Source organism: Alexandromys fortis, unplaced genomic scaffold (genome assembly GCF_014885135.2).
Source record: "Alexandromys fortis isolate MF-2015 unplaced genomic scaffold, M_Fortis_MF-2015_v1.1 scaffold_162, whole genome shotgun sequence".
NCBI classification, from domain to species: Eukaryota; Metazoa; Chordata; class Mammalia; order Rodentia; family Cricetidae; genus Alexandromys; species Alexandromys fortis.
In genome coordinates, this window is record NW_026068033.1 from 1,818,103 (window position 1) to 1,834,724 (window position 16,622).

The window sequence follows — 16,622 nt, forward strand, 5'->3', positions numbered from 1 at the left end:
TAAGTTCACTCAAAACTCAAGAGACTAAGGCAAGAGGAGTTTGTGTTTGAGGCTGGTGTAGTCTGCATGGTGAGATCTTAGCTCAGAGAGAGAGAGAGAGAGAGAGAGAGAGAGAGAGAGAGAGAGAGAGAGAGAGAAGGGAGAGAAATAAAAAAATTCCCAAATGCCAAAATAATTCTGTCCTTCCCTCCTGCCCACACAAAGCCTCGCCGGACTCATTTCCTGTTACGTCTCAAGGCCTTCAAACTGTTGAAGATTCAGTGACACAAATATATTCTTTGATTGTTGTTTACCACACATATTAAAATGTCATTGATTTTAAGATTACCTTAAAAGTGTGTAACCAAGTATGAAGTCATTCATGCCAGCATGCCTCATTCCAGGAATGTCAAAGGTGTACTCTGTCATCAGGAAATCTCAGTGCGTGGACACGGGTGCTTGCCAGTCCTTTTTGTGTTTTTTTTGGGGGGGGGGTTGAGACAGGGTTTCTCTGTGTAACAGCCCTGGCTGTCCTGGAACTCACTCTATAGACCAGGTTGGCCTTGAACTCACAGAGATCTATCTGCTCCTGTCTCCTGAGTGCTGGGATTAAAGGTGTGCACCACCACACATAACTTTGACAGCGCTTCTTATCTGCAGCCATCATGACTGCAGGTTGAGCAGGGGCCCATACTCATGTGTGAGCTGTCTTCATGTCATTATCCCTTACACAGAACAGTGTGGTTGTTTGAATGACAATACCCGCAGGCTCAGGTATTGTCACGCTTTGTCCCATTTTGATAAACCGGCAGAGAAGGGTTAGGAGGCATGATACTGTTGGGGAGGTGTGTCACTAGGGGCGGGCTTTGAGCTTTCAGAAGCGCACTCCAGAGCCAGTCTCCCTCTCTTTGTCTCTACTTTCTGCTACTGTTCCAGAACCTGCCTGCATGCCACGAGGCTCCCCGTCATGGTAGTAATGAACCGGATAGTAACCTATGAGAGATTGAAACTGTAAGCAAGCCATGTGGCGCTACATAGTAAGAAGCAAAAAGGAACAAACCACAAAACCAGAATGAACTACTGGTGTGCAATCCAGAAAAGAATAAATGAGAAGCATGTCCTATGAGGGGAGGCTGACGACTTAGGAACAGTGAGAGGCAAATCGACCATGGAGAGCCTTCAAGGGCCTGCCTAGAAGGCGCTCATCCAGGGTTCAGAAAGAGAAACCGTGATAAGCCGTAGGAGCTCAAGTCTGATGGCCGCAGGAAAAGAATCTTCTCTCACAGGGTCTTCTGTTCGTGTGCTCTTTATTCTACAGCCTCTACTGTCTTCTGTCCTAATTGTCTGTAATTTCTTAACTCTAATTCTCTGTGTCAACTCTAATTCCAGTCTCTGTTACAGATCTCTGCTCCAATTCATTCTTGTTCTAATTACTCTGCATTCTCTCCTCCTCCTCCATCTTATTTCTTCTCAATCTCTATCTCCTTAGAAATTCCCAAGTGTACATGTGTATATGTGTGTGTGTGTGTGTGTGTGTGTGTATACGTATATATACATTCATTAGCAACTTGTTTGTAATACAAAAAACTGCAAGGAAAATTCACAGGGACACGGGTATTCTTTGAAGATATGTAGCAAAACAAATCAGCTAGTTTGTAGCTAAGGGCGGCAGCAGCTGTGAGGGGGTCAGGCAGAACTTTAAAGGGACTGCTACAGGTTACAAAGGGAGAAAATCAAACCATTGAGAGATCTAAAGAAGAGACAAAGAATGCGTGCATTATTTTACATGTCTAAAATGTGATTAATAATATCTAGACACAGCCAGTCAGTTGGGAGCTATTGATCTCTTGAAGGACTAAGATAGAACAAGGACAGACACCTGCAATACAGCCCTAATTTATCATAAATCCACTGAGGGCCTTAGATTCTGCAGGACCAGACACCTGCAATTTCATAAGTAAAATCTTGAAAGTTCCATTTGTGATCCAGGGCACACTTCTGGCAGACTAATGTCAGGCTCTGTCAGGGAGGCTAATGACAGAAAACAGGCTTCTGAGTTTCTCACCGTGCTGTGGAGAACATAGTGTAGAGAGAAGTCATCTTTCTGACCATCTCAAAATGTGTATCTGTAAACTTGAGATGTATTCATGAGATTACATGTGCATGTTACATGAAAATGCATGGGAGTGGGGACTATCATAGCTGTTATTGTACAAACAAATTCCAGATGAACGCAGCGGTTCTCAGAGTCAGGGCCCTGCCGGCTCTGCCAGGCAGGCTTCCTCCATCTGAGAGTAATTTCTCGGGTGAATTGACATCTGAACCATCAATTACTATAAGCTGTAGTTGCGTCATGGCCACAGTAGCTCCCGAAAAACGCTCCTGACAGTAGACCAAGGGTGAGGAATTGGGGGTGGGGATGGGGTTCAGGAAGAGGTGGATTGGAAATTTTTATTTCTGGAACCAACAGGAAGATGAACACACTAGTTGGCCTAGAAGCCAGTTTATAAACTGGATATCCTTAAACTTTATCTTAGTTTTTGTTTGTTTATTTTTAATTCAGATATTCTTCAAAATTTCTTATTGTTTAAGATTTAACCATACTCTGAGCACTAGAAACTGTTTTACAAGTCAACAAAACTCTTGAACATTTTATTTTATAATCACTATGAAAGAAGCAGGTGGGCAGACGTGGCTTTTTCTTTTTCTCACAGAGGAGCAGTAGTCTTTTGTGTGCGCAGAGACCAGCAAGAGGGGACAGGTGCTCCAAGGTTCTGCCCTAGCTGGAGACCAACCCAGGTTGAATGGTTGACATCATTTGCCTCTCCCCTCCTGGCAGTGAGCAACTTACCAGACACGAGTCTCTGTGGAGAAAACACGCACAGAGCTCTGGAGCAGGCCACGCTCTCTTGTGTGCCTTCTCCCTGGCTCTAGTACGAGCTCCTCCTTCAGGGACATGAAGCTGCCCTTGCTCTCCGTCCAAGCAGAATCAGGCTGAGATATATGAGAAAAGAAGCCATGAGATTCTATATGAGATTCCAACGCACTTCTTCACAATAGCAGTAATGGAAGCCAGCCCCGTGCAGCAGAGAGGGCTTGGAGGCCGAGGAAAGATAGGGTAGCATGCAAGGAGTCTTACTTTAAAATATCTATAAGGGACTGGGCTGTAGCTCCCTTGGTAGAGTGCTGGCCTAGTATGCATGAGGCCTGCTAGGTTTCATCCCATCTCCCTGGTGACACGCCTATCCTTGTCCATGTCATGGTATATGAGACCTTATCTCAGATACACAGGCATAGGTTTAATGTGTGTGTGTGTGTGTGTGTATGGTAGCTTTTGGCTGATATATATTTATATCTTGGAGCTGAAGAATTTCCTTACAAGTTAATAAAATGGAATTCACGCTGGAATATTGACTAGCCTGCTCTTGTTCAGGTACCCATAGTGAGCTCACAACTGCAGTGCGTCTGTCCTGTGTAAAAGAGTTTTCCCTAGTCCTCCTGCCCCTGGCTCCCTTCCATGTCCCTGAACCTTGGGAGGAGGACACATGATCCAGATGTCCCGCTTACTCTGTGCCGTGGCCAGCTGTGAGTGTGTGTTAACCGTCACCCTCCCCAGGCCGCTGCTCAGAGATGCTCCCCTGAGGACCAAGGCTGCGCTCATCTGTGGTAGAGAGACACTTTGATTCTGTGTCTATGTAGCAGAAGGAGAACAGCCTTTCATCCCTGCTAGAAAAGAAATTGTTTTCTTCATGAGAGTGGCCTCGGGGAGGTTGGCTATGCACCAGCAGACGGCCCCACAGCCATTCTTGTATTGAACCCAATAAGTTATTAAAAAAAAAAAAAAGCTGTTGTGAGATTAGTCGTGGAGTTGGGGAGGGATGTGGGTCTGAGAGATCAGCTTCCTAGTAATCAAAATGCATCATATGCATATATAAAGCTTTGAAATAAAAATACTGCATCAGCATTTTAAATCACTACAACAAACTCAAAGGTGAGGAAATGGACATGAGAAGCGAGACCGGATGCAGGAGACTACCTGTGAGTGGAAGACCACAGGGACACAGTCAGGGTAGAGCATGGGAAACAGTGACAAAATGAATGTATATATTTCATTTTTAAAATTAGATTTATTCATTTTATTTTGTGTGTATTTTGCCTGCATATATGCATTGCGCTATGTGCATGGTTAATTCCCACAGAGGTCAGAAGAGGGAGTCAGATCCTCTAGAACTGGAGTTACAGATGGTTATGAGCGACCATGTGGGATTAGAACCCGGGTTCTCTGCAAGAGTAACAAGGCCTCTGTTGTTACTGTTGAGTCTTCTCTCCAACCCCCAAATATGTTTTTTTTGTTTGTTTGTTTTTTGATTTTTAGAGTTAGGTTCTCTCTGTATAACAGTCCTGGCAATCCTAACTATCCTGAAAGTAGCTCTTGTAGACCAGGCTACCTTCAAACTCATAGAGATCCGCCTTGCCTCTACCTCCAGAGTGCTGGGATTAAAGGCGTGTGCCATCACTACCCGGCTCAAATAAAAATATTTTAACTCTAGAAAGACTTGATTTAAACCCAAATGAAAGCAGCGGAAAGACACAAAGATAAATCAATTAGAAGACTCTCCTAGAAGACAGAGTACAGTCACATGCTTAGAATAGTTGGAATCCTTCATACAGCGAAAGTCACAAGTACAACAAAAAGTGCACACGAAAATAGCACAAAGGAAATACCACTGGGGCAAAGACAAAGGCCTGCTGGCATGAACATATTATAAACTAGCCATGTTCTAAAAGAATGGCATGACCGCTCAGCTCAAGAGGCCAGAAAGGATTCCCTTCCATGAAAAAGAACTAGTTAGGATGCAGGAAGAAAAAGTAAAGGAGGAAAAACCAAAACAAACGAACCAAAAAGCCCAACTGTCCCCAGACTTTGCCAGAATCAGTGGCTCTGAAGGACACAAGGGGGTGGGGGTGGGGGGAAGCCTTGTCTGCTGAGCGGGCCATGCAGGTTGAAAGTCAAAGGTCAGACCTCAAATATGAAAGGCCAGTGAGAGGGGGCAACAAACTAGATAATAAAAGTGGAGACAAGTGGAAATCATGAACAAGGTCAGGAGGAAAGCTTGGGCAGTTTTATCTCAGTGCAGGACAGAGTGGCTCGGGCACAGGTCGGCTTAGAAGCCAGGAGAGCGCTCTGCTGGGCCCTCACTGAGCCTTCGGTGGCCATGCATGGAGGTGGGGTGGGGGCGGGGGGGGGGGGGGATAAGCAGGATCAAGTCTGGTGGCCGGAAAGTGACACAAACCAAGATGGTCCTCAGGCAGACTGTTCCGGTCAGAAAGCAAAACTTCAGGCTGGGGAGGTGGCTCCATGGGTCACTTGTCACTCAAGCAGGGGTTGGTGTTCAATCCCCTAGAACCCAGTTTTTAAAAAAAAGGTGGCACAGCCCTGTAATCCTAGCTCTGGGTGATTGACACGGGGGGGGGGGGGGGGTGTGTGTGGCACCCTGGGCAGCCAAAGCAGCCCTATCTGTAGGCGCCAGGCTCCCAGTGGGAGACTCTGCCTCAGCAAAGTGAGGTGAGGCTGCCCTTGAGCGGTCTGGCTCTAGGAGCCCGCCGCTCCTGTGGAGTCTCTTTAAATAAGATTTCTTGCTGCTTGCCAAAAATAAACAAAGTGAAAGAGTGATGGAGAAAGACACCCCATATCGACTTCCGGCCTTCACACGCATCCACACACGCATTGACCTCTGACCCCCACACGCATCCACACACGCATTGACCTTTGGCCTCCACACGCATCCACATACACATCGACCTCTGGCTTGCACACACATCCACACACGCATGGGCCTCTGGCCTGCACATAGCAGCGCACACAAACCTGATCACACCTGCACTCAAACCAAGAAAAACCAGCCATTCCAGTATTTCTCAAGCCTCAAAAGGTGTTGTGAGACTCCTGATGATGGTTTGTTGGGAAGATTAAGTTACTGACCTATTAATATCTGGATCTAAGTAGCAACTTACCTCTGCGGAAAAATCTCCAAGGTTCAGAAAAGGATGTGTGGTCTTCTTGTGACCGTTTTTGTAGCCATTTTTATTTTTTCCATGTTTTTATTTTTTTCCATACCAAAGGATGCAAAGAGGATCCTAGGGGTGAGGAGGTGCGGGGAGGGGGGGATTGCATTGGAGAGATGGGAGGTGGGAAGGGCATTGGGGGAGTGCACTGGGGGTACTTCAGGTCCCCACAGGTGTAAAGTGTGGGTTCTGCCTCAGTGAGGACTCTCAGCATGAGTGAATATAGGCCTGACCTACTTTATTCCTTCCCGTTAGCTCCCTCGTTTCCTTTTCTAAGGACCCACCCTCCTGTAGCCAACTGGCCATGTCCTGTAGCCTTCTGGCCATGTTGAGGTATCTGCAGACCTCTGTTGTAAGTCTGCTAGTGTCTGGGGGCGGGGGGAGGTTATCAACTTGTTCCCACCCAGACTCCAGCCAGTTTCCCATTAGTAAAAGAACAAATGGTCCCAATCCATCCATCTCTGGGCTGAACCACCCCACCCTGACCTCCTGGCGCTTGCCTCTGGAGGGCTTCAGTGGAACAATGAGACCCCGCTGCTGTGACCTAGTTGGCACCCAAACATGGAGCAGTAGCATTCCTGAGTCCTGGTTAGCCCATCTTGCTTTGGGAAGAGAAAAGAGCTCAGATAAGAACTGGGGCTTTATGCCCTGAATGCACCCCCCCATTAGAGGGGGGGGCTAAAAAAAACCATAGTCAACGGTACCTTAGGAATCTTAAGACAGGAGAATGTGAAACCAAGTGTGGAGTCTTCTACATCCAAGGCAATGAGACTGACAGGGGCTGACTCCAGAGAGGAGACAATAAGAGCTCTGTTTTAGGAAGACCGAGCTGTTTGGGGTCAGGTAGACTTTTCAGGGGTCTCGGTTAAGAATTCAGGCAGGACTCCAGCACTGGAAACTAGAGTCAACAAAGAAGGATTTAGTTAGAAACCATCTGGTATGAAACGGAGCCTGGTTTGCCTGGAACAAAGCAAGGGAGAAGATTTTTCTTGGCCCAGAAGGAGAAGAGTGTGTGTGTGTGTGTATGCGTATGTGAGTGTGTGTGTGTATGCGTGTGTGAGTGTGTGCTTGCACACACATGGGCATTTGTGCATGTGTGTATGTGTGCATGTGTGTGTGTCTGTGATCCCACTACTGAAGCAACTGAGTCTTGATTGAAATACATCATGAAAACAAAGACCCATCACCATCAGAAAAACAAGAAGACCAAGGGTACAGGCAGGTGTCCAGGTGCAATGAGTCATCTCAGATGAGACCATGAAAGTGTCCCCTGCATCCAGGAATGCTCCTAGCCATGCACGTTCTCCCGTGGAGTTGTGATGGGAAGTAATGAGACACATCACAAGGCTCTCCCGAACGATGCTTCCACAGGAGAGTGGGGAGGGCGATGGGAAAAACACACAAATTAGCGTAACCAACAACAAAAACTAAATTAACAGAAGATAGCAATCACTGGTCAGTAATATCCCTTAGTGTAAATGGACTCAACTCACCTATAAAAAGACACAGACTAATAGATTGGATACAAAAACAGAATCCATCCTCCTTCTGCATACAAGAAACACACCTCAAACTCAAAGACAGACATTGACTCAGAGTAAAGGGTTGGTAAAAAAATTTCCAATCAAATGGACATAAGAAACTGGTTTAGCTAACCTAATATATAATGAAATAGACTTCAAACCAAAATCAATCAAAAGAGACAAAGAAGGACATTTCATATTAATCACAGGAAAAATCCATCAAGAGGAAATCACAATACTGAACATCTATCCCCCAAATATAAGGGCACCTTCATATGTAAACGAATCACTTCTAAAGCTTAAATCAAACATTAAACCCCATACACTAGCAACACTCCACTCTCACTACTGGACAGTCAGTCAGACAGAAAATTAACAGAGAAATAAGGGAACTAACAGATGTTATAACTCAAATGGACTTAACAGACATCTATAGAACATTCCATCCAAACATAAAAGATTATACCTTATTCACAGCACTTCATGAAACCTTCTCAAAAAAAAAAATGACCACATACTAGGTAACAAAACAACCCTCAACAGATAAAAAAAAAAAAAAAAACTGGAATAACCCCATGTATCTTATCAAATCATCATGGCTTAAAATTAGAATTCAACAGCAACACTAATTCCAGAAAGCTCACAAACACATGGAAATTAAACGGTGCTTACCTGAAGCATCAATGGGTCAAGGAAGAAACAAAGCGAGAAATTAAAGAGTTCCTAAAATTCAATGAAAATGACCACACAACATGTCCAAATTTAGGGGACACAATAAAAGCAGTGTTAAGAGGAAAGTTCTTGCACTAAAAACCTACATAAAGGATCTGGAAAAATCCCACACTAGTGAATTAACAGAACATTTGAAAACTTTAGAACAAAAAACCCCAAACATCCAGGAGAACTAGACGGCAGGAAATAATCTCAATTGAGAGGTGAGATCAACAAAATGAAAACAAAGAAAACAATACAAAGAATCAATGAGACAAAGAGTTGGTTCTTCAAGAAAAATCAACAAAACAGACAAACCTTTATAACCAAAAGGCAGAGAGAGAATATCTAAGTTAACAAAATCAGAAATGAAAAGGGGGATATAACAACAGACATGAGACATGAAGGAACTTCAGAGAATCATTAGATCATATTTTGAAAACCTGCATTCTACAAAATTGGAAAACTTAAAGGAAATGGACAACTTTCTGGATAAATATCACTTATTAAAATTAAATCAAGACAAGATAAGCAAAGTAAATAGCCCTACAACTGCTAAAGAAATAGAAACAGTCATTAAAAATCTTCCAAGCAAAAAAAAAGCCCAGGACCAGATGGTTTCAGCTCAGAGTTCGACAAGATTTTCAAAGAAGAGCTAATACCAATACTCCTCAAATTGTTCCACACAATAGAAAGAGAAGGAACATTGCCAAACTCTTTTTATCAGACTACAATTACCCTCACACCCAAACCACAGAAAGACATCACTAAGAAAGAGAATTACAGACCAATCTCACTCATGAACATTTATGCAAAAATACTCAATAAAAATACTGGCAAATTGAATCCAAGAACACATCAGAATCATCATCCACCATGACCAAGTTGACTTCATCCCAGAGATGCAGGAATGGTTCAACAGACAAAAATTGGTCAACATGTTCCACCATATAAACAAACTGAAAAATAAAACCAGAAGATATTAGATGCTGAAAAAGCTTTCAACAAAATATAACATTCCTTCATGATAAAGGTCTTGGAGAGAGCAGGGGTACAAGGAACAAACCTAAATGTAATAAAGCAATATACAGCAAGCCACGAGCCAACATCAAACTAAATGGAGAGAAAGTCCCAGCGATTCCACTGAAATCAGGAATAAGACAAGGTTGTCCACTCTCTTCATATCTATTCAATATACTTCTTGAGGTTCTAGCTAGAGCAATAATAAAACAAAAGGAGATCAAGGGAATACAAATTGGAAAAAGAAGTCAAACTCTGTTTGCCGATTATATGATAGTTTACATAAGCGACCCCAAAAATTCTACCAAGGAACTTCTACAACTCATAAGCACCTTCAGTAATGTAGCAGGATACAAGATTAACTCAAAAAAAAAAATCAGTAGCCCTCCCTTACACAGATGATAAATGGTCTGAAAAAGAAATCAGAGAAATATCACCCTTCACAATAGCCACAAATAGCATAAAATATCTCGGAGTAACTCTAACCAAACAAGTGAAGACATGCATGATAAGAATTTTAAATCTTCGAAGAAAGAAATTGAAGAAGACACCAGAAAATGGAAAGATCTCTCATGCTCTTGAGTAAGGGGAATTAACATAGTAAAAATGACAGTCTTACCAAACGCAATCTACAGATTCAGTGTAATGCCCATCAAAATCCCAGCAAAATTCTTCACAGACCTCAAAAGACCAGTACTCAATTTCATATGGAAAAGTGAAAAACCCAGGAAAGCCAAAACAACCCTGTATAATAATGGACCTTCTGAAAGCATCACAATCCCTGACTTCAAACTCTACTACTGAACTACAATACTGAAAACAGCCTGGTACTGGCATAAAAACAGACAGGAGGACCAATGGAACCAAACAGAAGACCCAGATATCAATCCACATATCTTCGAAAACCTGATTTTTGACAAAGAAGCAAAAACTATAAAATGGAAAAAAGAAAGCATATTTAACAAATGGTGCTGGCATAACTGGATATCAACATGTAGAAGAATGAAAATAGATCCATATCTATTGCCATGCACAAAACTCAAGTCCAAATGGATCAAAGACCTCATGAATCTCATAGAAGAGAAACTGGGAAGTACACTTGAACACATTGACACAGGAAATTAATAAATATATATACTTCCTAAGTATAACCCCAGTAGCACAGACACTGAGAGAAACAATTAATAAATGGGACCTCCTAAATAAAATAGTGGTGTATTTAAATAAATAAATAAATAAATAAATAAATAAATAAATGGGACCTCCTGAAACTGAAAAGCTTCTGTAAGCAATGGACACGGTCAACAAGGCAAACAGCAGCCTACAGAATGGGAAAAGATCTTTACCAACCCCACATCAGACAGAGGGCTGATCTCCAAAATATACAAAAAAACTCAAGAATTTGGTCATCAAAAGAACAAATAATCCAATAAAAAAAATGGAGTACAGACCTAAATAGAGAACTTTCAACAGAGGAATCTAAAATGGCTGAAAGGCAATTAAGGAAATGCTCAACATCCTTATTCATCAGAGAAATGCAAATCATAACAACTCTGAGATTCCATCTTACACCTGACAGAATGGCCAAAATCAAAAACACTGATGACAACTTATGCTGGAGAAGTTGTGGGGGAAAGGGAACACTCCTCCATTGCTGGTGGGAGTGCAAGCTGGTACAGCCCCTTTGAATATCAGTATGGTGATTTCTCAGAAAATTAGGAAACAGCCTTCTCAGGACCCAGCAATATCACTTTTGGGTATATACCCAAATGATACTCAATTGTGCCACAAGGAAATGTGCTCAACTATGTTTATAGCAGAATTGTTTGTCACAGCCAGAACCTGGAAACAACCTAAATCCCCTCGACTAAAGAATGGATAAGAAAAATGTGGTAGGATCAAAAACCCATTGCCACTGCACGTACTGGCTTTGTGGGAGCCTAGGCAGTTTGGATGCTCACCTTACTAGACCTGGATGGAGGTGGGTGGTCCTTGGACTTCCCACAGGGCAGGGAACCCTGATTGCTCTTTGGGCTGAAGAGGGAGGGGGACTTGATTGGGGGAGGGGGAAGGAAATGGGAGGAGGTGGTGGGGAAAAGACAGAAATCTTTAATAAATAAATAAATTTAAAAAAAGAAAAATGTGGTACATTTATGCAGAAAAAAAACAATTACATCTTGAAATTTGCAGGCAAATGGATGGAGCTAGAAAATATCATATTGAGTGAGGTAACCCAGACCCAGAAAGACAAACATCATATGTACTCACTGATCAGTGGCTTTTAGACATAAAACAAAGAAAACTGGCCTACAAATCACAATCCCAGGGAACCCAGACAACAATGAGGACCCTAAAAGAGACATACTTGAGTCTAAACTACATGGGAAGTAGAAAAAAAAAAAGAAGAAGATCTCGTGAGTAAATTGGGAGCATGGGGACCCTGAGAGAGGGTTGAAGGGGAGTGGGGAGGCAGGGAGTGGAGCAGAGAAAATGTACAGCTCAATAAAATCAATAAAGGGGGCAAGGAAAGAAGAAAAAGGGAGCAGGAAATCGAAGATGTAGGGAGAGGGACAGGGACTAGGCAGAAAGGGAAAGGAGGCTGGGCAAAATCTGTAGGCAAAATCCTCAGAGTTCAAGATCATCTCCGCAGGGAACTGAACTACAAGGGAAACAAGGTATGTGTGGCTACGCAGGCAGAAGTTTCTAAATAAAATGAAAGCAAAGAAAAAAATCATTTCTAAATTACATGTACTACCTAGTACAATTCAAATGATATGTAAACAGTTCCATTGTATTGTTTAGGGAATAATGAAAAGAAAAACAATTGTTTGTACCAACTCAATACAGACAATTCTTTTTCTGGTATTTTTGATCCACAACTGGTCAAATCCACTAATGCTGAATCCATGGATAAGGAGGAACAATTGTACCTTTCCATGTGGAAGCATGAACACCAGGAGCTCCCAAATGATCTACACACACATACACACACGTGTACACACACACACACACACACACACACACACACATGTGAATGCGCATGCCAACACTTGCAATCAAAAGCAGGCAGGGAACTCTATAGAAAAAGAAAAAAGAATGTGATTCATACCGTGAATTGTCAGGTTCTCATAATTAGAAAGTCCCCGCCAAAAAGAGAAAAACATCAATAGAAGTGGAAGAAAGAGTTGACATAAAAGAATGGTGCGTAGCCTTCAAATGTGTGGAAAGATACCTAACTCCCACCCAGAATAAGAGAGAAGAACTAATATAAGGAAAGAGGGTTTTTATTTATAAATTTGATAAAAAATAAAACCAAGGTTTGGATGCTGTGGAGAGGGCGTGGAGGGCAAACACCTCTGTGAATTGGTACAGCCGTAAAGGCCAGCGGCAAGACAATTTCTGTCAAAGTTAGAATGTTTAGCCCCCTCACCTAGGGGCTACTGTTTGTCCCCCAGGCCCAGCTTTTACGGTCTTCCCCTAGGCTCCTGTCCTGCAGGCACAGGCCACCGCCCTAGCTGAGTTTGGGCATGTGATATAATGACGTAATGAAAGCCATGTGTCCAGTCCCACCCTGAAGCCTCTGTGGCCTGGAGGTGTCATTTCGTTGTCTGTCATACTCTTCAGATGGGATTCTCTGTACATGCTCCTGCTGGACTTGTGTTTTTACTTCAGTGTCCGAGCAGTAATGCCTCCCCTGTTGCTAGCCGAAGGCCCTGAATGTTCCCTGCTGGCGGGTGTACACCTTGTTCACATGTGTGTAACTAGACGGTATTAAATTCTTCCTGTGTTGTTCCCTGTAATAACCTAATAGCCATATACCACGGTCTTCACTCATTTTCTGCTAGACTAATAGAACAGCACAGACTGGGAAATTTTTAATAAGCAGAGGTTTGTTTGGCTTACAAGTCTGAACACTGGGAAATCCAGTATCACAGCCACAGCAGGAAGGACTGGACCAAAGCAAGGCCAAATCCCAATACCAAATCCTAAAGTTCCACCTCTGGCATCTAGGGTCCTGGAGCTATAGTTGGGGTCCACTTGAGCTATTACAGTCTTGGGCAGCCCGGCCCCTCCAGTTCTGCCTGTGGTACTCATGACCTTCTCCTTGGACCAGCTCCAACTTGCCACCTGCAGCTTTCCTTGGTGAACATCCCACATTTTTGATGTCTTCGATACCTAAGCCTCTATTACAGTGTGGGCTTGACCCCCCCCCCCAGCTTCACACACAGCCTATTCAGGAGATGAATGCTAGAAACACATGCTATACCCCCCCTCTCAGAACTGGTAGAAGACTCCTTTAATCCACGCATTCTTGGGTCTTGCATTCCTGCAAAAACAGCACCACACAGAACACCAAGATCTGCTGCCACCTTGAGGTGCAGGGTGGCCTCCCTGTGCCTCAGCTGCTGTCCTAGGCAGCTGTTTTGCAATAAGGCACGGAGGAGGGGAGCGGATACCAGTGGATTCTGTCTACCTCTCCAGTGGCCTTCTTTTCCCAGTGGAATGCATTGTTATAGCCCGGAGCGCTCAGTGGGTGGCGTCTTGCCTTTGGGATAACTTTCTTATGATCCTAGCCAAGTGCAAACTCCCTGGCTTCTCTTTAGTGGCGCTAACATCTTTAACAGTTGCCAGTGTCACCCACACCCACCTTGCCTGCAAGCAGCTTTCAATGCGCTGCCTTCCTTGCCAGGCTTCGTGTTTCTCCGTTTTCAGCATCACCTGTTGCTCTCTTTCAGCACAGACCTGGATAAGAGCGGTGAGCAGTAACCATGGCAGCCTGCGTGTGCATCCCATCTTTAATTAAGACATAGTCCTTCAAACAAATCAGCCCGTGACTTCCAGCTCAGCCTCCTCAGGCCACAGGCGGAGTCTTTGCCAGACTGCAGCACAAATGACCTTTAGCCAGATTCCCTGGAGAGTCCTTTTTCCTCTCTGAAACCATAGAGTAGAGTCTCTGCTCCTTGTGTATCTGAGAGCATTTTGGCTTTCCAAATCCCTATTAAAGCTTTAAGCACTTAATAGGCATTTAAAAGCTTCTGTCGCCAACAGCTCCAAAGTCTTCCACATTCCTCCGGAAAACCCTCCCCAAGACTTAGGAACCGCATGGTCAAGGTTGTAACAGCAATGGCTAGTCTTGTTACTAGTGTTCTGTTTTAGTTACTTTTCTCTCAAGGTTGTAACAGCAATGGCTAGTCTTGTTACTAGTGTTCTGTTTTAGTTACTTTTCTCGCTGCTGTAACCAAATACCTGGTCAGAAGGAGAGGATTGTGTTGGCTCACACTTTGAGAGGCTAATCCATCATGGCGGGGAACACTTGGCAGAACCAGCGATGGGTGGAGAAACTTCCTAAGTGATAGTGTGTCCACGGAGACATACTGAACAACTATATTTTAAAAACAAGAGCATTTTCTCTGGTGGGAAGACCTGTCAAATTTATTTTTTAGGAGAAAAAAATTAAATAGGAAATGGTTGAATATTCTACCTCTTGTCTGCAAGAAAGGGAAATTCATTTAGCCAGGATGGTGGTGCCTGGCTGTAATCTTAGCACTTGGGAGACTGAGCCAGGAGGCTTGTTCGAGTTCAAGCCAGCCTGTGTCACATAGTAATAACAGAGGTGCTAGAGAGATGTCTCAGCAGTTAGGGCTTACAGAAGATTCAGACTCAATCCTCGGCACCCACGAAGGGAGGCTCATAACCGCCTGTAACTCCAGCTCCTTGGGCCTCCCCAGGTGCCCCTGCTCACATACCCACACACAGACACGGTCAGATTTGTTAATTTAATTTTTTAATAATTAAAAATAATTTAACCCAATACTCATTGTCTATTCAAACATTTAAGCTTTAAAAAAAAATCTCCTTAGCTAGGGATTGGTACCGCAAGCTGGAAGAAGAGCTAAGCAAATCAATGGTCCAATCCCAAGGAACTAGGGAAGATAAAACCAGGAATTTGGCTGCCTTGTCCCTGCTGGCTTCAAACTCCCTATGTAGCTGAGGATGACCTTGAACTTCTGATTCTCTCCCCATCTCTCCGAGTGCTTAGATGACAGATGTACCCCAGCACACTGGGTCTATGCCAGGCTGGAGAACAGTCCGGGTCTACCAACAGAACCACATCCGTAGCTCGAATTCCGCCAGTTCGTACTTGCCTTTCATTATTGCGTGTGTGGTGTGTGTGACAATGTAATTGGGTGCTTCTGAATTTTTGATCACCCCACTATCATATCTTTCAGATGTGAGAGCAGAGGAAGGACTTACAGACTCAGCAGGATGCTTTCCAACCACGCCTTCTCTGCTGTCAGTTTCCGTAACCTGTGTCTTGGGGGTAAGTGTTACTGTTCATCTAACAGCTGTTAGAGGAGCAAGCCTGTGTCCATGTCATCACACAGAGCCCTGATGTGGTTTGGCAAACCAATGTCCATGGCTGGAGGACCCAGATCGGCGTGACCGGTATCAGGCACCCTGTGCTTTTCTGCCTGTTAATTTGAGTTAAGCCAGAATAATGTAAGCTACAATCATATTAGGGAAACACCCTTGTTTCTAACTGAAGGGTGGTTGCTCTAAGTCTAACCACAGTGGAGTGGAGAGGACAACCCTCTATCTCTTTCCATGGACACAAAATTGGAAATCCAGCCCTGAACTTGGGGTTATGCAATTTGTTTGTTTATTTATTTATTTTTAGCCCTTTTCTTCACTACAGTTCTATTTTGTCCCACCCCTTCTCCTTCTTCCTCCTGACTGTTTCACTGACAGATCATCTGTCCCTTCGTTTGTCTTTAGGGACTCCTGAGTGTGACAGTTGTCCCAGTGTAGGTACCCATGGATAATGTGTAACCACCCATGGACTCCACCTTCTGTAAAATGCCGGGAATCCCACTCCCCTTACGTCTTTACCAGATCTGGAAATAAATGCCCCCCTTAACGGAAGCCTGCTCCAGGGGGACAGTACTCCTAGTTCCCATCCCAAAGCCCTCTCCTCACCGTCCGCCCTGGGTAAACATCTTTATCTATAAAGTGTATTAGTGGACAGCGTGATGATTTCTATGCCGAGAAATGTTTCGTATGCACAGCTGCTCCTCAGACTCTCTTCCTACCCAGTCCTCGCTGTGTCGGGTCCCAGAGGCCTCGCCTTGCTTCTGCCCTGATTGCCACAAGTGTCGGTGGTGCCAGCGTTGGCCAGGAACATTTCTGTTCTTCACAGTATTTTTGTTAGCAAAAGCAAATCTCAGTGTTTGTGAGTGCACGCGTGTCAAAGGCTCGTAAATGTTGGTGAGTGTGCGTGTGTCAAAGGCTCGTAAATGTTGGTGAGTACACACGTGTCAAAGG

At 43.9% G+C, this 16,622-nt stretch overlaps 1 protein-coding gene across 2 annotated transcripts in view; it reads left to right on the forward strand.

Moving 5' to 3' along the window:
- Ifnar2 (interferon alpha and beta receptor subunit 2) overlaps positions 1-16,622 on the forward strand; it is a 57,541-nt gene that overhangs the window by 20,297 nt on the left and 20,622 nt on the right. For both annotated transcript variants that reach the window (XM_050164820.1, XM_050164819.1), the window contains exon 2: positions 15,530-15,621. In XM_050164820.1, coding sequence (XP_050020777.1) covers positions 15,567-15,621 — 55 coding nt within the window. In that variant the 5' untranslated portion in view covers positions 15,530-15,566. The remainder of the gene's footprint in view (positions 1-15,529; positions 15,622-16,622) is intronic.